At 41.9% G+C, this 23,996-nt stretch overlaps 3 protein-coding genes across 3 annotated transcripts in view; 1 reads left to right on the forward strand and 2 right to left on the reverse strand.

The window, feature by feature from the left end:
- Positions 1 to 3,997: 3,997 nt before the first annotated feature.
- LOC108579548 (protein enabled) lies at positions 3,998 to 8,248 on the reverse strand. The gene is made up of 9 exons (XM_017943111.1): positions 8,187 to 8,248; positions 7,696 to 8,017; positions 7,412 to 7,533; positions 7,278 to 7,339; positions 5,926 to 7,212; positions 5,732 to 5,820; positions 5,454 to 5,642; positions 5,124 to 5,376; positions 3,998 to 5,041 (listed from the first exon to the last, which is right to left on the reverse strand). Exons 1-9 carry the CDS (start codon positions 8,246 to 8,248, stop codon positions 5,013 to 5,015), a joined length of 2,415 nt encoding a protein of 804 aa, XP_017798600.1. The 3' UTR covers positions 3,998 to 5,012.
- A 4,084-nt stretch (positions 8,249 to 12,332) lies between these two features.
- On the forward strand, positions 12,333 to 20,081 carry LOC108579537 (histone-lysine N-methyltransferase ash1). Its single transcript, XM_017943098.1, has 11 exons — positions 12,333 to 12,504; positions 12,587 to 12,795; positions 12,888 to 13,007; positions 13,102 to 16,700; positions 16,894 to 17,226; positions 17,310 to 18,509; positions 18,582 to 18,908; positions 18,991 to 19,163; positions 19,250 to 19,416; positions 19,486 to 19,698; positions 19,812 to 20,081. Exons 1-11 carry the CDS (start codon positions 12,333 to 12,335, stop codon positions 19,953 to 19,955), a joined length of 6,657 nt encoding a protein of 2,218 aa, XP_017798587.1. The 3' UTR covers positions 19,956 to 20,081.
- A 2,791-nt stretch (positions 20,082 to 22,872) lies between these two features.
- The window catches only part of LOC108579536 (heterogeneous nuclear ribonucleoprotein U-like), a 5,473-nt gene continuing 4,349 nt past the window's right edge, over positions 22,873 to 23,996 (reverse strand). The window contains exons 9-10 of the mRNA XM_017943097.1: positions 23,626 to 23,952; positions 22,873 to 23,452 (exon numbers count right to left, since the gene is read on the reverse strand). Of these exons, the coding sequence (XP_017798586.1) occupies positions 23,663 to 23,952 (290 nt within the window). The 3' untranslated portion in view covers positions 22,873 to 23,452; positions 23,626 to 23,662. The remainder of the gene's footprint in view (positions 23,453 to 23,625; positions 23,953 to 23,996) is intronic.

The raw sequence follows: 23,996 nt of genomic DNA on the forward strand, positions 1-23,996 counted from the left end.
CCCACCGGTGTTGCAACACGATCGAACCAGCTCAGAGACGCGTCCGATGGCCGAGCAAACCGGCGCCAGTCACCGCACACCGATTCTCTCCTCGAACGATCGAACGGCGCGACGTCGACACGGCGAACAGCTGCGTCCCTACTAATACTTTGCTCGATCGAGACGGGCGTCGTGCTCTCTCGATACTCTCCACGCGTTATCGATCCGCAACGAACCGCGAAACACCCATAGGTCGCACCCACCACGCGGTACACGATACGCGACAATCATCCTACCTATGCTCTCTCTCTCTCTCTCTCTCTCTACACATCTAGAGAATCGGAGTACAGTCGTGATCGTTTGAACGGAAACACCGTGACCGAGATCGGCCACGCTAGATTCCAGATTATCCTGCTGCTTTATGCGTCATTCATTCCTTCCCCTCTCCTCCCTTTCCCCATCTTTATCCCCTTCTAACCAGCAGCCCTCTTGGCCCCTCGTTCTATCTTTCTCCCACCGGTGTCCTCCTTCTCCTTACGTCATATATTCACCGAATGACGCATCGTCGCTATAGTAGTAAACAAACGAAAATCGCCGACCGTGTATGAGTACAATCGATGCGATCATCGGTTGCCGATCTACCTACATGCATACATTTCCGACGCAATTAAATTACCGGTGAAGGAAGGAGCCAAGGTTTTATCGCGAATGCGGTTTTACTTAACCCAGCGGAATCGATTCTTTGTCTCCTCGCATGGGTTGTAAGATAGAGGGATTTACGGTTCGTAGAAATCGGGTCGCGATCGTAACTCGCGAAATGACGCGATGAATCTATAAATAACGCGAAGAAAGTATCAGAACTCGATGCTGTCCTACTGACTCTGGGCTAGCTAACACGCTTGCTTTTCTTTTTTTCTTTCTTCAGGAGAAAGGAAAGTAGTCTGCAACTACGACTCAGATTGGGCGTATACTTTTTATTGTTTCGTCATTCATTTACATACAAATATTTTCAAGATACGTCTTAAGAAACAGTGTGTGTTCGGAGTATCGGTTCATCAGACCTGTCTGTCGTTAACTAACGCTGCTAATTGTATTTTTTTCTTTTTTTCTCTTTTCTTTTTTCGTACAAATCCTTTTCTCGCACATTTGTCGCTTAAAACACTAATGAAATACGCTACGCGGCTTCGTCGAGCTTCTCTTCGATGAGTCTAGGATAACGTTCCGTCGTTGTCGTTGTAAGTGTTTGCGGTTGAGTCACCGGGATCACGATAGTTTTACGAAGGGACGAGATATCGACGTTTTCTCGTATCTAGTCACGCCGGTTTTATTGGCACAGCAGGAGGGCGCGGTTCGCGAAACGTCGCTAGATCATCCCCGCTTCGTGTATCGAGACCGTCTCTCCTCTCGTTTTCTCTCTGTGAAGGCTGCTTATATTACGTTCTTTGATTGCCATACGTTCTTCAATGCTTGCTTTTCCCCTTTTCTACGTCGATTTACATACATACAGATAAACAACGACGGGAAACGGCGACGAGACTCGACGATCAATTAAGAAATCACGCAAACTTAAGGTATTGCTCGCACGCACGCCTCTCTTTCTGTGTGTGTGTGTGTGTGTGTGTGTGTGTGTGTGTGTCTGCATGCGTGGCATGGATGCACGTGTAATATAGAAATCGTTGTTTCGGACAGAAAGACCAAGAAACAGCGAGCGCGTTATCGAACTTGGGATGGAGGGGAAGTTGGCGAGTTATTTAATAAAGAAAAAAGTATTTCGACCTCTCGTTGCCGCTGCGTCGCACTTAATACATAAAATAGCGTTTCACTCGTTATTCTTTATATCATACGTGTATTTGCTTGCTGCTGATACATTAATTATAATACACACCGTTTAATAATGGCCCTGGACACGGTTTTATCTCTTTCGCTCTCTCTCTCTCTCTCTCTCTCTCTCACGATTCGGATAGATCTGACGTTGATTCGATCGTCGGTGTCACGAAAAGCAACGTCGTCGATCCGTTTTTTTTTTTTCTTATTTATCGCCATGCTCTCTTCTTGCGCTTCTTAAATAATTTTCAATCGTAACAAACACTCTTTTTTTATGTTCGCGCGTTTTTTACTTGTCATATTAAAATTATCCATATATGATGTATGTATATATAAATATACATATGTTAAATATAATATAAATGCATCTAATACTAGTCGCTTTTTTCCCCTCGATTAGCTGTTCTCTCGTACCCCGTGCGATTCACCTTCTTTTCTTTTTTCTCCCCCTTTACGTTCATCGAGCGTGTACCACTGCCGCGCCCAAACTTTTCCCTTCGAATTTCCCCTCCGCCCGCCCCACATTTCTCCCCTTCTCACACCGTTTCACTTTGCACCACTACATCAAGTGCGCGGTTCGCGAGCACGCATACAGATTTACACGCTGATACACAAACTCTCTCTCTCTCATGCACACGTGCACTCTCATACCTGTTCCCCACCTGGTTTTGTTTGATCGTTTAAAAAACTTAGTTTCCGCATCTTCTGAACGAGAGCACATCGTCGTCGAATCGTTGTTCGTCATTAAAAGCCCGAGCAAAGCAACGTGATCGCAAAGACCATTTTTATCCGTGGAAAGCTTAAAAAGTAGAGTAGAAACGAGAAACCATTCGGTAAAATATGTAAACGCCGAGAAACGTGGAAAAATTGGAAAAATTGTACAATTCCGGTGGAATATAAATACATATAATCGACTGAGCGGAATGTCTTCTTCTTCCCCCCCCCCTTTTTTTTTCTTTTTTTATTAACGTGGAAACTGCGCCGAATGGCAAACAGGCTTGCCGGAATTTTTCTTCCTTTTCCACTTATCGTTATACGGTAAAAGAGTATCGTTTTATTCAGTTCAGCCGGCCTGTGATATATACTTACGCCGTGTATCGGTAATCATTGTAAAATGATCGATCGTCTTGTCGAGCTTTCTGTGATATCGCTCGGTGCTTCCTTTACACCCGCGCGACTCCGTTAATATAAAATTATGCAAATACGTTCAAGACGACCGATCGGTTAAAGAGATCGAACGCGGAATTACAATTCGTGCAATAGTGCGCGATTCGATGGAGAGAAGTGATCAGAATGAAATGATAAAGTGAATCGCGTTCACAAAGGATAGTTTTGTGCGGAAACGTGTTGTATAAATACCATTGATATACATATGTATATATATCGAGGCAGAAATCGTACCGAGAAATAAAACTAATCCCATGGAATATTAATAGAGAGTATCGGCGGTCAATATTTTTTATCGTTACTTTTCTTAGACGACTAGAAGTTGAGATTAAAAATTTAGTTTGATAATACTTAACGTTATCTTTGCGTTCTTAATCAGTGCGTTAATTTAGTAGTCAGTCGTTACAGATCCATCTTACGAGAAACAAAAAGAAGAAAAGAAAAAATTACAAAAAAAAAAAAAAAAGCGAATGTTTCAATGTGATGATTTATTCGCGTCTATAGCAACGCCATTCGTATTTATCATCGTCCACCCGAATGACGTTGATAGCGCGACGCTGTTTGTGAAATATCGTTCGAAAAATGGCCACGATTATCGTCTTTTTTTCTTTTTCTTCTCACTCACCTCCCTCTTTTTCTCTATCCCTTCTTTCTCTCTGCCTCTCCACCCTTTCTTTCATCATCATTCGTTCGCTCTCTCTCTCTCTCTCTCTCTCTCATTCTTTCTCTCTTTCTCCGATTTTTATTTTTGGTAAATGCAATAAATGCCAATAAGCCGGTGCAGATCAGCGTATATACGGCTATATTATAGATACATAGAATATATATGAACTGCAACGTTAATTTTTTTTCTTCTCATTTTCCGTGAGAATCGTACGAGAGACGATAAAAAAATATAAGAACGGAGAGTAGTATACAATATCGGTAGCAAACATGATCGCCCTGTCATGCATCGAATTTTGAATTTATAGCGATCGATGATGCGTAGTAAATATAAAATCGATGTGTAATCCTTTGTCGATCGGATTAGTTACGTGTATCCTCGTACATGGAGAGTTCGCGATACGAATTTCTCTCGAATCGATTGAAAATCCCATCGGTATTGTTTTAGTATGTGTGTTCTGTGTTTGTTTCTGTGTGTGGCAGTCGATCGATGATCACTTTATTCTATTCTATTCTGTTTTGCGGTACCGAAACATTTTGACTTGGAATGTAACGAGCTGTGCGTATTAATGGAATCTGTACATGGAAGTGGTGGTACGGTACGAAAAAATTCAAGTGAGAGATTCGATGTTGCAAATGTTGAAAAATCTGACGTGCATTACGAATAGAGAACCAGCAGCTAATGCCCAAATAGAAAGAATGAAATTGCACCACGATCGCGGAAAAAATTCAATGCACGTTCTTTTTTCCTTTTTCTTTTTCTTTTCATTTCTGGTATACTTTAGATGCATCTCAGACTAGAGGAATCTCTTTGTAATTCTTTGTTTGTTCTTTTTTACGTATCTATCGCTCGGTTCAGTTCCGTGATATTTACATATAAATGCAAGTGTGTCTTTCATTGTGCGTGGGACCAGCATTACGTTACATCACGTTAGGTTGCTCGATTTAACTCTACGAATAATACATTTGTGGAGAAAAAGGGGCACGGTAATCGTCGTCAATCAAAAAGAAAATTGTACGATACCACCGAAGATTAATACGCATGCGAACGTAGATGATCCGAGGTGTGTGTGTTGTGCATCGAATTGGCAGAATCAGAATCGGTTTTTATCCAAAGTCGTCGTCGTCGTCGTCGCTCGCCACTCATCTGGCGAGCAACGAAGGGTACGGTTCACTTAGAACACTAGGTTAGATATAACGTACTTACACACAAACATGTCTGATATACATGGGATACAACTACATTCCATTTTCGCGAATACGTAGTAAAAAAAATCTCGTGTACGGCTTGTCGATGATCGTTTCGGCTGACCTACACAGTAGTAGAATCCCTCATTTCTTTTTCTCCGTTTCACTTCAAACTGGTCCTCGTCGCATCTTTATCTTCTACTCAGTTCCGCTCTGACAGCTGAAAAACGCCAAGAGGAGAATATATGAGCAAACCTCTGGCATACTTTCCTATCGATCTGCATCATTTTAATGGTCTTTACCATCTATAATTTCCTGCTTCATCTTCTGGATTTCTTTGCGCACTTCCTTGATAATTTCCGCCTTGAACGCCTCCAATTCTTGAGCAGTGAGGGCAGCCCCATCGTTTACGCCGTTTACTTTCAGAAGAGTATCCTCGGAGGCAGAACCAAACCTCTTGCGAACCGATTTCGGAGATTCGGCACCGTTCGAGAATTTATTGTTCGAAGAATTGTTCTTGTCCCATGATTTTTTATCAGGCGAACTCTCAGGTTCCTATTGAGAAGAATAGAAAATCAAGTAATAACAAACGTTATCTAGCGAGATTAAATCTACGACGAACGGTATAATACCTGTGGCTGTTCAGGTTGTTTCTTTTCAACAGCAGCTCGTCTACGAGCCAAAGTTTTAGCCATTTCATCCATCATAGACGCCATACCGCCTCCTCCCCCCCTTCCCAGCGTGCCATAATTTCCGCTGCTTCCAGCACTTCCGCTGCTGCTAGTGCTCGAACCACTGTTTTCCACCGGCTGTTGCGCTGACTAAAAGCAAACGAAAAATAAGGAAAAGATAAGAGCAGCAAATCGGATAGGAAACGGAAACCAAATACTTCCAGGCGAACAAAACGAACCTGTTTCTTTTTAAGACGAGTCGCCTGAATTGCAGCAGCCAACGAATTCGAATCCGGCGACGGTTCGTTATTCGTAGCAGAACTCACAGGGCCAGAAGAGACAGGAACTGAGGGAACAGGGCCAGAGGGAACAGGGGCAGAGGGAACAGGGCCAGAGGAAACTGGGCCAGAGGAAACAGGTCCAGAGGAAACAGATCCAGAGGAACCAGATCCAGAAAGTGAACTGAGGTTGATAGCGTTGAGTTTGGGGGCAGGTGGCGGAGGAGGCGGCGGTGGAGCAGCAGGACCAGCCAGCGGTACCATAGGGGGTGGTTGAGGAACTGCGTTACCAGCAGGAGCATAAATATTAATATTAACCGGTGGCGCGTGGAGACCACTTGCAGCTGCAGTTCCGCCACTAGCAGCACCACCTCCGCAGCTAGCAACGGTGCCACCTGCACCGCCACCAGTGCTGCTATACTGATTCACCGAGTTCGACGGTGTTCCATAAGGGTTCGTGGTGTTCGAGACAGCCTGTATCTGACTGGTCCCGTACTGTGGTTGTGTCTGAGGCACGGTACTGTACTGAGACTGATTCGGCTGGCCGACGCCCACGTTCATGCCAACACCTACTCCGTACTGACCCGTCGTCGCAGTACCGCTACTGGCATACTGGCTAATCGAGTTGCTGCTCCCATACTGATTCCCAGCGGCACCACCACCACCACTACCACCACCGCCCCCGTACTGACTCGGTTGACCGGGTTGTCCACTAGGATACGCGTTACCGACTTGCCCGTTGTTACCGTAAAAGTTGTTCTGATTAGCGGAGGAATACTGACACGGGCTCTGACCAACCACGCCGGCGGTTGCGTACTGACTATTGTTTGGCGCGGCTCCGTACTGATTTCCCTGACTTGTGCCGTAGATCGATTGCGGCTGAGACTGATTCGGCAGGTTCGACTGTGAAGACGGGGATTGCGCGTACTGGTTCATCATCATCGGAGGCGGTGGTACCGGTGCGTTGAAGTTCATCATAGCTGGTGGACACGGTGGAACCGCGGACGCTATTGGAGGCTGAGGAGGCGGTACCGGCGGAGCACCTCCACTGGACATTTGTCCTGCGTTAGTTCCTAGACCACCGGTGACTACTTGCATAGACTGCAACACCGTTTGTTGTTGGGGCTGAGGAGCTGGAGGTGCCGAAGAGGTTCTATGGTGACCGGATTGTTGCGGTTGTTGCATAGGCGGTTGTTGTTGCTGTTGCGGTTGGTGCTGTTGCTGTTGGAGTTGCGGGGGTTGTGGCGGGGCTGGCGGTTGCGGTTGTTGTTGCTGTTGTACGGATTGTTGCGGGGGTTGTTGCTGAGGCTGTTGTTGTTGCGAGGGTTGTTGTTGTTGTTGTTGTTGTTGTTGTTGCTGCTGCTGTTGCTGCTGCTGCTGCTGCTGCTGCTGCTGAGATGCAAGGGGACAGCTAGGGGAAATTGCGTTTGGACTATTGGTTGCTGTAAAGAAAATAACAATTAAAAATCGTCCTTTCGTTTTATCATATTTTTCCATCAGACCTTACCTTGACTTTGTTGAGACATTCTACGTTCCTGAATTATCGCCACATCTTCTCTGGTCATGGTTCTGGAGAAGAAATTTTTTCAATGTTTTATATTTTTCCAATACTTTCTTTTATTTTTCCACGAATCTACGAACCTGTATCCCATGTCCTCGTCGTATTGAGCATTGGTGGGTTGCTGTTGCTGAAAGACGGGTTGCTGCTGTGTCGCTGAGGCAGGTGCAAGACTTCTCGATATGTTGCTTCCATTGCTCAACACCTACGTTAAATATCAAAAGGATTACTAAATCAAGCGTATCGGGAACTTGGTCTATATCGATAGCTGTTGGTAGAAGCGCAACACGGGGCTTATTAGTACGCGTTAGCTGACACTTCTGTTTCCCTGCTGTTTTTTTCTGTTTCTGTCGTTGTTTAAACTCACATCGAGCGCTTGCAGCATCGCTCTGGCAAATGCGTCGGCGTCGTCCTTACTGGAGAAATTCAGACCGTATACTTGCTTGTTATCTCGCCATTGATGAAACGTGACTGTTGCTTGATTGTATTTCAGTCCCTTGAGGATCGCGCAGTTGATGACGATCTCGTGATCCTGCAACTTTCTTCCCACCACGCGAAACGTATTGTTCACTTGGTGATGATACAACTGAACTTTGGAGAGTCCTGACGAACTGCCACTCGGTACCCATTTTTTATTCACGTCGTCATACACCATTACCGACGCACGAGCGGACGATATGCTCACTTCGCTGTAACATAATAAAACAAAAAAGGATATCACGTTCCAGCGTTGCTCTCTAACACACACCACGTCACACTGCCATATTTTCCTTTATCTCGCACCGTGATAAATCGAAAGATTGGTTAAAGAAGAAGAAGAAAAAAAGAAAGAAAGAAAGAAAGAAAGAAATGCTCTACCACGATCGATATTCTTCCGGAAGGATTTGCTGCGGTCGGCGTGAATTCGAGTATCGCCTCATCGTTTGGCCGTTTGGAAATCGTCGTATAAGAAATCGCTGGTGATCTTTCATGCATAAGATTATTAAACGAGAACTCGGAATCCGTGGTAAAATGTTACGCTTGGTGTCACTTTCACCGTGCCACGGTCCACGTTAAAACAGCCACGAGCCGCTCGCGAAATGAGAACAGAACGAAACGGAATACGAAAAGTTACTGCCACTTCCTCCTTTGCTCGGCAAGTACGATCAGACAAGACCGAGCACTGCGATAACAGCCAGAGTTGTATCCGCGACACGCGTGGCTTTTCCACTCGTTTCCATTCTTCTCGTGTGTTTCAATTCTCAATTCTCAATTCTCAATTCGAACAAGTTTCACGGAACAATTCGGAGAAATAGAAAGTGTCGAATGTGATTAATCGTCGATCGAGATTTTCGAGGAAAAAGAAATAAATCTCAGCCGTGGCAAAAGTTAACGAGAATAATCTAAGCTAACATCCGCCACTCGAAATCTCCGTGACACAGAAGATGACGCTATTCTTTCGCGTTATTTGTGTAAGTGGTAGAACAGAGGTTCGCGTCACTAGCCTGTCACGATCATGTTACCGTGTAACCCTTTTCTTCTTGCCCTTAACTCTCTCTCTCTCTCTCTCTTGAAACAACAGACATTGTTAGAATTTTACTAGAACGAGAATTAGTAGACGAGAGTTCACGTATGTTTAAAAAGAAAAAAGTTTCAAATCACATCGAACGCGATATGAATCCGATTCTGACTCACGGATTTGCGTAGAAATGTTATCGCGTTAAATTCATCGATAGCTTTTTTCTATTAATCGATAATAAGCTGTCTATTGGGTGAATCAACGTGCACAGATTTCGACACACCGTAGTGTTGCACACTGACACATCGTTTTGACAGGTTTTCAAAGAAATACTTTTCCATGCGAACGAACGAGAAAAATTGCAACAAGGAATTTTTGTTCGCGGGAGAAACAGTGAAAATACGCGCGTGCGTGCAGCCGATCGCTCGTCTAACATAAACAAATGCGTTCGGTGAACATTTCCGTAGGACGCTTTCGTTCTTTATCGTGTGCATATACACGCGCACACAAGTTCAGTTTAGATAAGGATAATCCGAAGAAGCATGTATATGTGAGAGCGTTGGCTGGACATAAAAGGGATAGGGAAGAAGCAAAGGTAGCGAAGAGGCTCCGTTTGCGTTTACGATACACAAAGGCGTCGAAACGCACGAGGCTCGACTATTTGGAAGCGTATCAGAGATACCTTCCGGCGAGCACACCGAAAACGAAGCAACGGATGCGTGAAAAGAATACTCGAATAGCAGGGACGCAGTTGAGAAGGGTGAAAGGACTGACACGTTTGGAAATATTCCATAAAAAATCGTCACGAAGCCCTGCCCTGTGCGACTCCTAACTTAAGATTCTCTCCTCTCTCGAGAAATTTGAACGCCGAAAGAACGATACATCGTGTTGATGGACAATGAAAAGATCATTGCGGCAGAGTAACGAGAAATTCTCAACTATCGAATGAATCTGTTGGTAGCCGGAGGCATAAACAATGGTCGAAGACAAAAAGAAGTGGCTTGAACCCATATACCGGACTCGACTCTATACGAACTCTCGACCCTCTCTCTCACTCGATGCTCTATCGTATACGTGGAACTTACTTCATGTTTGTTTGACTCGGAAGCGTATGCTATGCCTTCATGCAAGCCGTATTCCTGCTTCTGCACAGTATATCACCGATTCCATGAAAACACGCGAGATTCGGGCAGGATTTGCGGTAGTTCGACATAAATAACGTACGGCACTAACACCACCCCAACACCCTACCTATGCACATCTGGCCAGCCATATTGCCGACTCCAGGCCCGTACTCCTACCACCCTTCGTCTCGATGCACACGTTTACCTAGAGGGAATACTCGAATTGCGAACGTTAGTACCGTACTGCCATTTTTACTCGTCCCTCCCTACCTTTCGTTTCATTCCTAGAAAAGGGAAATACTTGCAAATTTACAAATAATCCGTTTCGTTGTTCATTTTTAACGTAGAAAGAGGGTTCTATGGGTCTGGAATCTCGAACCCTGATCAGATGACGCATTAGATATTGCGCAATTTCAAATTCGATAATCGATGTCAGATTATCGATCTAAATCTGATTCGAAAATGTCGCAGTATCGATTATATTGATTTATCGAAAGTAAATCGACGAATGTAACTGCAATTACGAAGTAGCGACGAAATATATCGCAAATCGTCCAACTGTAAAATCGGAGTATTCGTAGATTGCTGTGAATAGGAATTCTTTAGGAGAAAGTGTTTTCAATTACCGGATTAGGAAATAAGAAGAAAATGTGTCAATTCTTGGTGATTATCCAAAAGGACGAAGGTGGTATGAATTAAAGTACGTTACAAAGGAGCCTGTGTAGAGATATACGAATGTACATATATGCCTTCCTCGTTGAATATATTGCCAACGGCGTACCAATCACTCCAGCATCCAATTTTGATCCTTTGGAAGACGTGATATACGGTTTCTGTTAAATTTTAGAGGGTAACTGAAGAAAGTTAGAGTTTCGTATGAACCGCTGAGTTAAATTAATGATAGCATTGAACATCAGATGGCGCGGCAATTTGAGTTCTACTTGAATACACGGGAGTTTCCACGGGCCCTGTCGGCGACGCACCTGGCGCATCGACCGAGAAACAGAAACAGCTGTCTGTTCGAAGGAACTTGGAGAATATCGTTGGTTAATCGTCGATCCAGAACCGTGTGGATCTTGGTTTCGTTATTAGTGGAATGCGAAGTAACGAGGTCTCAGGGTATCGTGTCTGTCATCAAACGCGTACTAGCCTGCCCCTTGCTTCACCAACTCTTTACCGCTTTAGGCGGTCGCTTCGACGATAACGTGTTTGCCTTTTATTTTTCCGATTTCTACGATCCGGAACATTTCTTCCCCTTCCTCCCTATTTTTCTCTCCTTCTCTCTTTACCCTCTCTCACTCCTTCCGTGTCCCCACTTGCTCATTCTCGCGCTCTCTCCCTCTCTCCTTCTCTGTTTCTCTCTCAAATTCGCCGTTTCTCCGTCTCTCATTTTCCCTCTCTCCTCAATTCTGTGTTCCTCTCGAGATCTGTGTGCTTCATCGACGATGTAAACAGACTAATATTTTTTGGAGAAAATCCACAAATTTCTGCTCCAATTTGTCCTGCTACACACTCGCCTGCTACTGTTATTGCTCCGACTACTGTTAAGCGTGCACGAAAATGACGCACCTATAGGTGAAATACGCGCGCATCAACAAGGCAGCATTTCTTTCGATGACATCGTCTTTGGTCGCTTACGATTCGTGGGATAACAGTCGCATATATCGAGAGAAAGGTACGCGTAATTTTTTCAGAATCTCGATTTCCCTTCCGATCCTCGTTCTTCGCACGAGGTTATAGATAAGCATTCTCCCGCGCTACGGAGCACACGGGTGTGTAAGACGTGAAACGTCGAATCAGGATCAAAGTTAAGTGACCTCGCATTGTGATAGGTTTGATCTCGATAAGTGGTTCGAATTTTTCGCAAATGTGACGATAATTAGTGGGAAAAGGAATTGGAAGAGAATTTTAAAACAGTCATCTGTAGTTCTACTGTGCCATGATCTCAACAGCAACACTCCATAGCCTCTAGTACCATTTTGTTCACTTTACTATTATCCTTACCCCTTCTGTCCAGTGTGCTAATTATTTCTTTAACCTTGCACCAATCCCTCGTGCTTTGATCTTACTTTTGCTATTCTCTCCACTTAGGCTTATAATTATGTTAATTTATCTTGTTCACAGCAATAAGATTTCTTGTATTTGTCCTTACAGTGTTCTCGTTGCACACAAAACATAATCCCATGCACTTATTGAGCAATGAAGGAGTTATTGGTAGACAGTACCAAGTGAACATGGATGTTCCATTAAAAAGTCCAACGGTTAAGCATTAAGCATATTAGAGATATGCTTCGCACGATCAAGAAAAGGACTAAATGAATGAACAAAATTATAAGGAATGATATTCTATTCGAGCCTATTGGATGTTAGATAAGCAGAAAAATGTCTGGTGATTCAGGATGGAGTGCTGTTATTCACCATCCTTCGGAATTAGAGCTACAGAATTGGAATTGGGAAGAGAACGATGGGGAGCAGGAAAGGGAGCTCCCTTCAACTGTTGATATGGATGCCATAAAGGGTGGTGGTAGCTGGGATCCAACCACCGAACCTAATGGTAGAGATGCATTCAATTTCTAGATTACGTAATCCATTTAAGATAGATATTTTTGTCATTGAATGTTTCCACGTGTGTTAAGGAACAGATTCAGTTGATTCAGAAGAAGATTCTGATTCCGACGACGAAAGCTCTGGCGGTACGGAGGGTAGTTGCTCTTACTCGGACTCTAATTCAGATTCGGACGACGAGAGTAGCGGCGACGAGGAAGAAGACACGGGATCCAATTCTGATTGTACTTCGGAACACAGCGAGCAAACATTTTCCATTCAGGAGACAAATTTCGAATCGGTACGCGCGTTAGAATTGTTACCTCGTTCTCGTTATTTCCGGTACTTGAAAAGTGTAGCAACACTTCCATAGAATTTCTAATTACGTTGCAGGGTGCGCTTAAATTAAAAATCAGTATGAAAGGTCCGAAAAAGGAAGATTTGGAAAAAGTAAAATGCGAGAAAAGTAGGAGAAGCGTGTCGAAAAAAGTGAAAACCAGTCGCGGAGGGAAGGTAATTTGTATGAAAGTATTCTAAGCAGAAATTATCGAACTGCAAATGTTTCTCTTTGGTAGAGGTACATTTTATCACTCTCCGTCTTGTTTAGTCGTCCGAATGCAGCAGCGACGAGTCTGACTCGTCAGAGAGTCGCTTAACTTCGCAGCAACAGCAGCAGCAGCAGCAGCAGCAGCAGCAACCTCAGACGCAGCAGTCTCAGCAGCAGCAACAGCCACAGCAGCATCCACCGCTTCAGGAGATCAATCAGGAAGATCTAGCAGCTATTTTACCGGATCAGGAGCACGAGGATGCACCGTTCGATGGATTCGAGGATTCAGAGAGCGGGAGGCTAGTATCGAAAGCTATCGAACGCATGTCACTTGGTGCTGACTCGGATACGAGTGAAAACGGTGACCAGAACCCTGTACCTGTGTATAGTTCCACCTTATTACAACAGTTTGTTGAGAAAACGGCTTTGTTATCAGAACCAAGAAAAAGGCGGAGTAAATTAGGGAAGAAAATAAACGATGCCGAGTATCCTTGCGTCTCGAACGTGTCTCCAGATTCTGGGATCCAGTCAGTAGATAACAGTCCGTTACATTTGGCGGTTAGTCCTGTAAGTCCTCCAGCACCGACGCAGTCTCCGGTACAACCTGTTGTCACGAAACCAGCGGTGAACGTAGATCGTGTCTTATATCCACCTAAACGAAAGCCTGGCAGGCCAGCGAAAACGGTTTCCACGCAACCTCGTGGTCCAGGAAGGCCGAGGCTGAAGCCAGAAATCGTGGAAAAAATCGAGAAGATCGAGAAGACAGAAAAAGCTGGAAAGAATGAGAGGACGGAGAAGAAGGAGTCCGCTCCTCAGCAAGCTCCTAAAGTCCCCAAGGAGGAAGTTAATAATAAGAGAGGGAAAGCGAAGACGGTGCCGCAGAAAACGGCTACGTCTCGAGGCGATAAAGAGGAGGAGAACAAATCTAATAAAAAATTGAAGGAGAAACCAGGTTGTCAGAAGAAACGAAGTTGTAATGTTTCCAAAGTATCTACGCAGACGAAAGTAACTGGGAAGAGGAATAACGCAAGTTCCCCAGCGCGTGTCAAGTGCCTAAGTAGAACTGTTACGAATAAGTGTGGAAAGGAGGGAGCTCAGTGCAACGGTGGCACGTGTAAGAAGATGAGGAAGGATAAGCCTGGACCAGGGAATAAGACCACTCCGTTACGCAGACAGAAGCAGTCGGTTTGCGAGCGGGTGTCTAGTGATAGGAAAGTAATGAATTCGAGTAAGAGGAGTCTGAAGGAGAATAGAAGCAATACTGGCCCTTTGGCTAAGAGACAGGCGTCGTTGAAGAAGAATGTCGCGCCGGTTACGCGACGTGTATTGAAAGAAAATAAAAGTACTAAAAAATCCGGGGCGGGGTTCGAAACGAACGGCGTTGGCGTTCAGACTTTAATATCTCTACCAGTTGGCGAGGTATTGAAGTCTGAAAAAGTGGAGAACGTGACGAACAAGTGCGACAAGGCGACACAGCCAATACACAGTCATTGTCATAAACACCATCACCACAAGCATCGAAGACGATTACTCCTACCACCTAAAAATCCTATCCGCATTCATCCGTGTCTGATACAGGAGTTGGAAAAATTGATAGAAGAGTTCTCGAGATCGTGCAGCTTAGGTAGGAACAATTCGAACTCCGGCTACTCCGAATTACCACAAATATTTCGCGTGAAGAAGCTGACGAAGAAGAGGAAAGGAGATGTTACTACGAACGATGACCAGAAACTGAAGAGGCGCTTGAAGAAGGAGAAGATACTGTCGGGAACAGATTCGAAGAATAGCACGAATGCAAACGCGAATTCCAATCCGAATGAGCAGAGATTACCATTGAAGAAGAGGCATTACCACGTGTCCAGCCCTCACAGTTCTCAGAGTTCGAACGCGAGTGGCGCGGACGTGGCCATAAACGAAGTGAATTCGACGGAGAGTCACATAGAAGAGGCGATCGAAGCTACGATAACGAGATACGGAGGCAGTTCTGCGTCCTCCTTTCAAGAAGACTCTGTACCTGTTACTCCTAAGAAGAGACATAGAGATGCAGAGAATGCAAGTCCTGATAAATCGAGTGCAACGTCTTCCGACTTGCTCGAAGAGAAGCCCCTGAGTCAAATAGAAGTACAACCACGTCGTAAGAAGAAAATCGTGAAAGATCTTCGCGTGACGGTCACGAAATTACCTGCTGAAAGTCATAGCGCTTTGGAGAAGGCCGAGAAATTGGACAAGGCTGAGAAAGCTGATAGCAAAGTCGAAAAAAGTTCCAGCGATTCCAAGAACACGAAAAGTCGAGCAGAGAAAAGCGGCAAAGGCGAGAAAGTGGTCGCTGAAAAATTAATAAAGACAGACAAAAGTCAGGATAAGGTTGAGAAAAGGGATATTTCACCAGACCACGTTCGTCTGGAGAAAAATATAAAGGTCGACGCTGCAGAATTTAATGCAACGGAGAGCTTCGACGAGAATGAAGCTGCGAATGAAACGAAACCATCGCAAAATAGTCTCAACCCTAATGTTCCAAATCCCTTGAATTCCTCAACTGTATTAGTTTTGACCAAGAAGAAAATGAGACGGCGGAAAGCTATAAATCGTACAGGTTTTCCAACGTTAAAAAAAAAGAAAAAGAGATCCTTGAACGCGAACGAAACATCGACAGATGCGTCAAAAAGTGTAGCTTTAGCCAGCGAAGATGGCACAGACGTTGTCGATGGTGAAAATTCAACGAAAGAGGGAACCGAGGATTCTGTAATGGAAAGTAAAACAGCTGTATTAAATACCGAGATACAGAACGTATTTTCTGACGAGCTATCTATCAAACATGTCAATAACAACGTCGTACAGAGTAAAGTTCAATCTAAAGCTGATACAAATTCAAATCAGGAAGACTCCGGTTCACCAAAGCCAGAAGTAAACAGTCGTGTTAGGCCTGAGGAACTCTCTGAACCTCGTTCTGGTCAATTGAGGGTTCGAAAAGATCTTGTAGAAACAGATAGCGACAATGCATCGAACAAATTGTGTCCGGTTAAGTTTGAAAAAATTCAGGACTCTAAACCTTACGATGAAAACGCTCCTCTAGAAGAATCTCTCGAAAGATACAATGCGAATCAACGTATCGCTGAATTAAATGAGGAGAATGTAAAGAAACTTGAGCGTGTCAGTTCTCAGACAAATATCAAGACAGAGCACTCTGGTTCTTTCAATGGTAGCCAGAAAAAGCGAAGGGGTTCTTCGAGTCCCTGCAATTTAACTCCCAGAAACATTAAACGTCTACGTAGTTCCGGCTACGATACGGAAAATGACATCATGCCTAACAGCGACATCCTCAACGACGATAATGAGGTTGGAAAGAATTCAACGCATACCAGGAAAAAACAGTCTAGATGGAAGAAACGATATTTACAAGGTGGCATCTTGCAAGAGTATGGTAAAGATTTCGAATCGAAAACACGGGGTACCATGGAGAATAGCAATGTCTCTGGGAAGAACAAAATCGTATGTGAAACTAACGAATCTGCATCAGCCGCGCTATTATCTGCCACGTATCAGTGTGGCAAGTTTCTGCGACAGAGAAAAATGCCTTTTCAATTGCCGTACGATTTATGGTGGCTGCATACGCAATCTAGATTACCTAGTAGAGAATCAGTTCCATCATGGAATTATAAGTAAGGATAAAATTTTCACATTATATTGTTACTTTTTTTTTTTTTTTTTTTTTTTTTTTTTTTTTTTTTTTTTTTTTTTTTTTTTTTTTTTTTTTTTTTTTTTTTTTTTTTTTTTTTTTTTTTTTTTTTTTTTTTTTTTTTTTTTTTTTTTTTCTTCAGACTACAGGAACATTTTGATTTTTTTTTTTTATAGGAAAATTCGTACAAATGTCTATTATGACGTGAAACCCACCACCTTATACGAAGCGCAAGCTTGCGAGTGCAAGCCAGAAAGTGGTTGCGGAGACGATTGCATCAATCGCATGGTTTTCAGCGAATGTTCTCCTCAGCTTTGTCCCTGTGGCGAGAAATGCGAAAATCAGAAAATTCAGAAGCACGAATGGGCACCTGGTTTGCAAAAGTTCATGACAGAAGACAAAGGTTGGGGCGTGAGGACTCAGCAGTCCATCAAATCTGGTGTCTTTATTCTCGAATACGTTGGGGAAGTTGTATCAGAAAGGGAATTCAAGTCTAGAATGGCTACCAGGTAGGTTTCGAACGTGTACAGTATTTTTAAATACGTTGAACATTTCTTTCAACTTTATTTTCTGTTGTTTTAATATCTAATAGATATGCTAACGATACCCATCACTATTGCTTGCACCTCGATGGAGGTCTGGTGATCGATGGGCATCGTATGGGTGGCGATGGAAGATTTGTAAACCATTCTTGCGAACCTAACTGCGAAATGCAGAAGTGGAGCGTTCATGGTCTTCCGCGTATGGCGCTATTTGCTTCTAGAGATATTAAACCAGGAGAAGAATTGACATACGATTACAACTTTGCTCTTTTCAATCCATCTGAGGGACAAGAATGTAGATGTGGTAGTAGCGCTTGCAGAGGTGTCATAGGTGGAAAGAGTCAAAGGGTTACAAAAAGTATTACTTCCATTCCGTCGCAATTAGAGCCGACAGAGAGACGATCGGTCGGAAGACCGAGGAAAAACGTACGAAAATCCAATACAGTACAATCCGTGAACTCTAAAGGCATTTGCAAATCCCGTAAAGTAGGCGATTCTAATTTAATTCACGCCCCCGTACTGAAACCCATGTCTCATCAGCAACGATGCTTCGCTCAGCAGCATCATTGCTTCTTGTTGAGAAATTTGGAGAAAGTTAGACGAGTCAAATCGTTAGTAAATCAAGTACAAATGCAAAATGGTAAAACGAAATTCGGTAACGCGACTACCGTGAAAGAAAAGGGTCCAGGTGATGCTAAGATTCAGTCTGATGCATTTTACTCGCAATTAACTGCTCTGACTAATACAAATACAAGAACTGTGCGAACTCGAAGGCTAGCTCAAGCCCAAGATGATCCAGAAGTGCATAAAACTGCAAAATTGGCTAAGGTGTTGAAAGATCTGTACAGTATCGTGGTGAATGCGAATGATGAAAACGGCCAGTTATTATGTACACCATTCATAACGTTACCTTCGAAGAGAAAGTTGCCAGACTACTACGAAAAAATATCTGATCCCACAGACTTGACTACGATCGATCAGTGTATTGGTACAGGCCATTATAAAACCGCCGAACATTTCGATCACGATATGATTAAGCTTTTCGACAACAATGTTAGATTCTTTGGAAGAACCTCAGAAATAGGTATTGCTGCAGCTAGATTGAGAAAATTATATTTAGGAAGTAAACCAGATTTCGTAGACGCTATTACGGAAGCGACGGGTTGTCCACCTTCACAAGGCTTTTTACCTCCTCGTGGTTCGACTGCGGGCGAAGAAGATGTCATTAGGTGTATCTGTGGTTTGCACAGGTATATACAAATTATAATTTTCTCTTTATCAATTAGTGATAACTACTTGTAAACGTTACCTTATTATTATAGGGACGAAGGTTTAATGATTCAGTGTGAACGCTGTCTTGTATGGCAGCATTGTGATTGCGTTAAAGCTGACACAAGCATAGAATCTTACTTGTGTGAGAGATGTCATCCACGTCCGGTAGATTTAGAAATCCCGTTAGAGGGAGATGAAGAAGAAGAAGGTAAAAAACACTATGTCACACTGATGCGTGGTGATTTACAACTTAGACAGGGAGATACGGTGTACGTGTTGAGGGACACTCCTGAGAAGCATACGTATAAAACCATTCAGAAACCTGATTACGAACAGATGGACATCTTCAGAATCGAGAGACTCTGGAAGAACACAGAGTAAGTTGTTTCGCGTGGATTAATTTGTTTGGAAACATTTGGAAAACCTATTACTAATGATCAATTATTTGTAATTGGACAGAGGTGAAAGATTTGTGTTTGGCCATCATTACTTGAGACCACACGAAACGTATCATGAACCGACTAGAAAGTTTTACGAGAATGAAGTCGTATGTGCGCCACTGTATGAAGCGGTACCATGTGATTTGGTTGCTGAACGATGTTGGGTTCTTGATCCCCATACGTACTGTAAAGGTGGTTATACTCATTTTTTTTTACCGATAAACATAGTTGTTCTTTTTCAAAATGTTTCATTTGTTAATATTCCTTTCTTAACGAAGGACGACCCGTGGGTTCCACGCCAGAGCACACTTACGTTTGCGAATATCGCGTCGATCGTGCTGCTCGATTATTCACAAAGGTTGCCAGAGCTAGGCATCAAGTTTGCACGAAACCTTACGCATTCGAAACCTTTCCACAGCGCATTAAGCATTATCGTACATATTTGGTAAATATCGAATTCATATTATCGAGAAAAAATAATAAGAATAGAGATTAAAAATTGTTTAAATTACAGCCTCATAGTCTCGAAGGTATTCAAGTAGGAGTTAAGATGAACAAAGAGAAAAAGAAAGCTAACAATCAGGATGTCGATAGTAATCATAAAGCGGAGTCGAATGAGAATACGAAAACGCACACTAAGGATCAACAGAAGTCTTCTACGAGTAAAGGTAGACGGCGATCGAACGAAATTTTACCTATTGCTACACCCGCTACATCGTATGCCCAGGTAAGCATCGCCCCATTCTTAATTAATACCATGTTCAGCCATACTCTTTGGTGGTTTAATCTTGTTTATTTTATACATATTGTATTGACATATTTTACGTTGATCGTTTATAGAGAGAAGAGCAAAGAAGAAGATTAAACAACATTCTAATCGGTCTATTACAAAAGATGCCGAATAAAAAGGATCCTTTAGACTTGTCGTTTTTACTAGAGAGGAACAGGCGAAATCGTAAAAGGCCAGGTGGATTAAATCCGTGACATTGGATTATACATGAACGATAATGAGGCATTATCGATACGTATATGTGTGATGTGCGTGCATGGACATACGCATATAGAGGCAGATGCACGCCCGCACATATAGGTACACATACACAAACTTTCACACTCACTCATACACAGGTAATATGTGCCACTGCTAATCTCCATTGCAGTCAAATCTGTAATCAAAGTGATCGACCGATCTATTGTTTCGTTTCGCTATACGTAATCGATGTCATTTAATCCGTTTGTATAAGGAAAACGACAAGCAACGCGTTTTCTTCTCCTTCTTACACTATGACCCGTCCATTCGTATAATTTAATCTTAAACGAGAAAGCTACTCTTCTCGAAGGACATTGTATCGATCGAGATCTTTTTATATGTTGTTTTTACATGTACGAAACTATAGAAAATTGTAGGTTGAAAAATTTTCTATAGTTTTTTGGCATCGTTTTGGATATTTTAGACTACTTTCTTCGCTTATGCTGAAAGATAGTGTCGAGAGAGATTAAAAACGACGAAAATAGAGGTTAGAATCGAGTCGAGAGAGAAAAAGGTCGTGACCTTGGATTCTTTTTTTCGGACATTTCAGACTGTTATGTCGCGTCAAATTTGTAAGTATTTCGATCGCAGAGAGATAGTCTTTGTTTTGTTTTGAATTTTCGTAAAACGGATCGACTCAGGTCGAGAGAGAATCAGGTCTCGTACGTGGAACAACGTATCTGACAAATTGGATCTAACGAGAGCTATTACTCCTAATATAATTCTAATATAATTAGAATCGCGAAATTGTATAAAAGTACTTTGTAAATTTCTTTCATATAGTGAATACACTTAAGTGTACAAATTATATATTTACTCGGGATTGAGGAAAATGACAACAGCACATCGTAAGTGAACAGTGAATTATTAAGAGAAAAAAACGAATACATGCGAGGCTTTATTGCACAAAAAGTACCATTATATTTTTCATAATCCCAGTGTTATTTGAATTAAGTGTAATATATAGGTTTTTAAATTAATAGATAAAAAAAACTTTACTAACATATTTAATTTATTAATTATCGCGATCGAGTATAGATAATTGTTGCTATAGCGACGAATATACGCAGGATTTCGTATTTATTATTACATTATACAGTTAGTAAAATACATATTATTGAAAGCTATTTAATATGTATAAGTCTTATTTACATGATATGTTTATACGTTTTTTGCACAGTGTCCGAGACGTTTTAATCGAACGAAAATGGTACTACGATTATATCCCATTTTGGTTTATTTTTCGACGTAACACGGATACATACCAATGTAGCGTAATCACGTCACAAGATCGCATGCAATGGATCTTTTATTAAGCATGACAAACGGGGGTACCTATCTTTGTACTAAGTAGAAATTCATTAATTGAACGTAGAATTTTAAATTCTAATTTATCTCCTACGAGAAGCATTGTGTATGGTTTTTACGAATGATATTCGAATTTTTTCAATGTTAACCTTTTTCCTTTTACGTAAGAGCGAGATTGATAGTACAATCGTCTGGAATTTTCTAGACTATCGATAGGTGTCTCGAACGAAAGGGTGATGTTTTTTGTGGAAATAAATCGCAAAAGTTTGATATTATTTTGCATCATAAGGAATTATTTTAACGAATCATGGTTTTCTTCTGTACGAGACAGGAAAGAAATATCGTAGAAGAGCTTACGGTTTACCCATAATCCTGCACTATAAGATATTCGCGCAATTACACGGAATGCGTTACAAATGTCATTAGATAAACTGCATCGCGTACTACATGTACATCACTTTGAATTAATTTAAACTCGTATTCGTAGAATAAACACGGTCAACATGGTCGATTACGTTGACGATTACATTAAGCGTGCGTGAAGACTGAATTACTGTTACAGGATATTTCTAGCAGGTAATTGCGCTGATCAAATCTGGGTTGTAAATAATTTAAACTCCAAATAAATAGAAGATATTTTTTATTTTTACGAATAAGTTTGTACACTTCTGTCAACAAGTAAATTCTCCGAATTACGGACTAATTCTGCGAAATTATTCTTATTTGACATTCGTATTATGAAAAACAAATTTTTGTTCGTCGACTTACGATTTAACGTAAAATTATACTTTATTATTTGATCTTGGTCAACTTCGAATCGTAGGTAGTGTGCAGCGACTGAGCATCTTCGTGTCTTTCAATTTTTCATTTTTCCAACAATTTTTCTTTTCTTTTCCTTTTTGCCTTTTTCTACATCGTTCGATGCTCGATTAGCACCTTAATTCGAAGTCTCGCAAACTGTACAAAGTATTATAGAAAAAGGAGGTACAAAGACAATCATCCTGTAACTACGAAATAACAAGCATAAAATAAAACGGGTACTATGCTTTGTTCCTAAGTTTGTTGCAGAGGAGAGAAAAAAGCGGTATGTAGTGAAGCGAAGCGAAGCAGGAAGAGGAAGGGAGGGGGAGGAGAGATAGACAGTCGAGGGGCAGGGAGGATATTGATGAGAATGAAACAGTGAGAAGGAACAGAAGTACGTTGGGTAGCAATAGCATATCCTTGATCACAGAGCAACGTTATAAAATATAAGATCCAATTCGAAAACATAATCTTGGAATCTCATCAGTTCAATAAAATGCGCGCACATATAAATCAAATCCAATAATAATTTATTCGTGACACGATTTCTTTTTTTGTACATTGTCATTAGTATAGAAAGATAAGACAAAATCATATACAATATCACTCTCGTCTCTGTTTTGTTGAGAACGAATATTTTCTTTCATTTTCTTTTTATTACATGATACTTCATTATTCATTATTAATATATAAACAGACTTCCAGTAAACGTTCCGTGTAATACGTTTGAAAATCTGTACATATTTACACGAGTTTGTTCCGAGAGCGATAATCCATTTGCAAGTATTTTAATCTTAATGCTAATTGCATAATGTACCCATACGTGACATTCTTCCTCTTGATCGTTATTTTTTTTTTTTTTTTTTTCGGTTAAAGGCGTTACAAGACGTTATTATACGTTACCCCCTTTTACTCGTTTTAAACACTACGTATGTAATACGAATACGTTTTTCGTCGTTACGTGCTTTGTCGCGATGATCAATCTCCAATCGCAATTATATAACATTATAATTCACTTAGTAATGCATTTCTTAACGCAAAACAATTTCATGTGGTGCATGTGTAACGGTGCCTTCACTCGACAAAATCTAGATTGTTGCTCGAGTTATAAAATCGCGATAACTTTGGAATTCGTACATTGCAAAATATACGAACAAAAAAATTGTGAATATATTGTCGTGGAAAAATTTGTCCATCTATTTATGTGTAATCAAAACCAATGTTCCGATATTTGACAACACAATGACCAGGAGTTTTCCATATACCCTCGTCATCTTTGCGAGTGACTATATCCCACTGTGAAATCGTTAGATAAAGCAGTTGTACTTTTCACTCTGTCTGCCTGAAAAAAAGTACATACACACACTGTTGTAAGATAAAGACGAAAACATAACACGGATAAAAGAACACAAGTTTGTATTAAACAAATTCACCTTTGCGACGAATATAAATCTGTTATGGAACACGATCATCCCCTACCTTTATCTCATGAAAAAAAAAAAGCTATTTACGCACCTTACTATTCCACTCTTGCGATATATATCCTTGTGGATTATTGTTTATTTCCAGTTTGTCCACTAGTTGTTGTAGTTTGTCCGCTCGGTTGCTGCGGACCCCAATACTGATTATAATACTGCTGATTCCAACTATTCCAGTTTCCATTACCGTAACCTTGATTATAATTGCTTTGATTGTATGATCCTTGTCCACCATAGCTCTTCCAGGTAACCCACGGTTGTGATCCCCAACTGCTTTGTTGGCCCCATCCTTCTTGAGACTGACCGCTTGCCGCCCAATGGCCTTGCTGGTTCCAAACGGACTGTTGTGATCCTTGATAATTTCTTAAAAAAGAAAGGAGAAAAGAAAAACCAACACACGTGCATATA

Source organism: Habropoda laboriosa, unplaced genomic scaffold (genome assembly GCF_001263275.1).
Source record: "Habropoda laboriosa isolate 0110345459 unplaced genomic scaffold, ASM126327v1 scaffold33, whole genome shotgun sequence".
Classification (NCBI taxonomy): Eukaryota; Metazoa; Arthropoda; class Insecta; order Hymenoptera; family Apidae; genus Habropoda; species Habropoda laboriosa.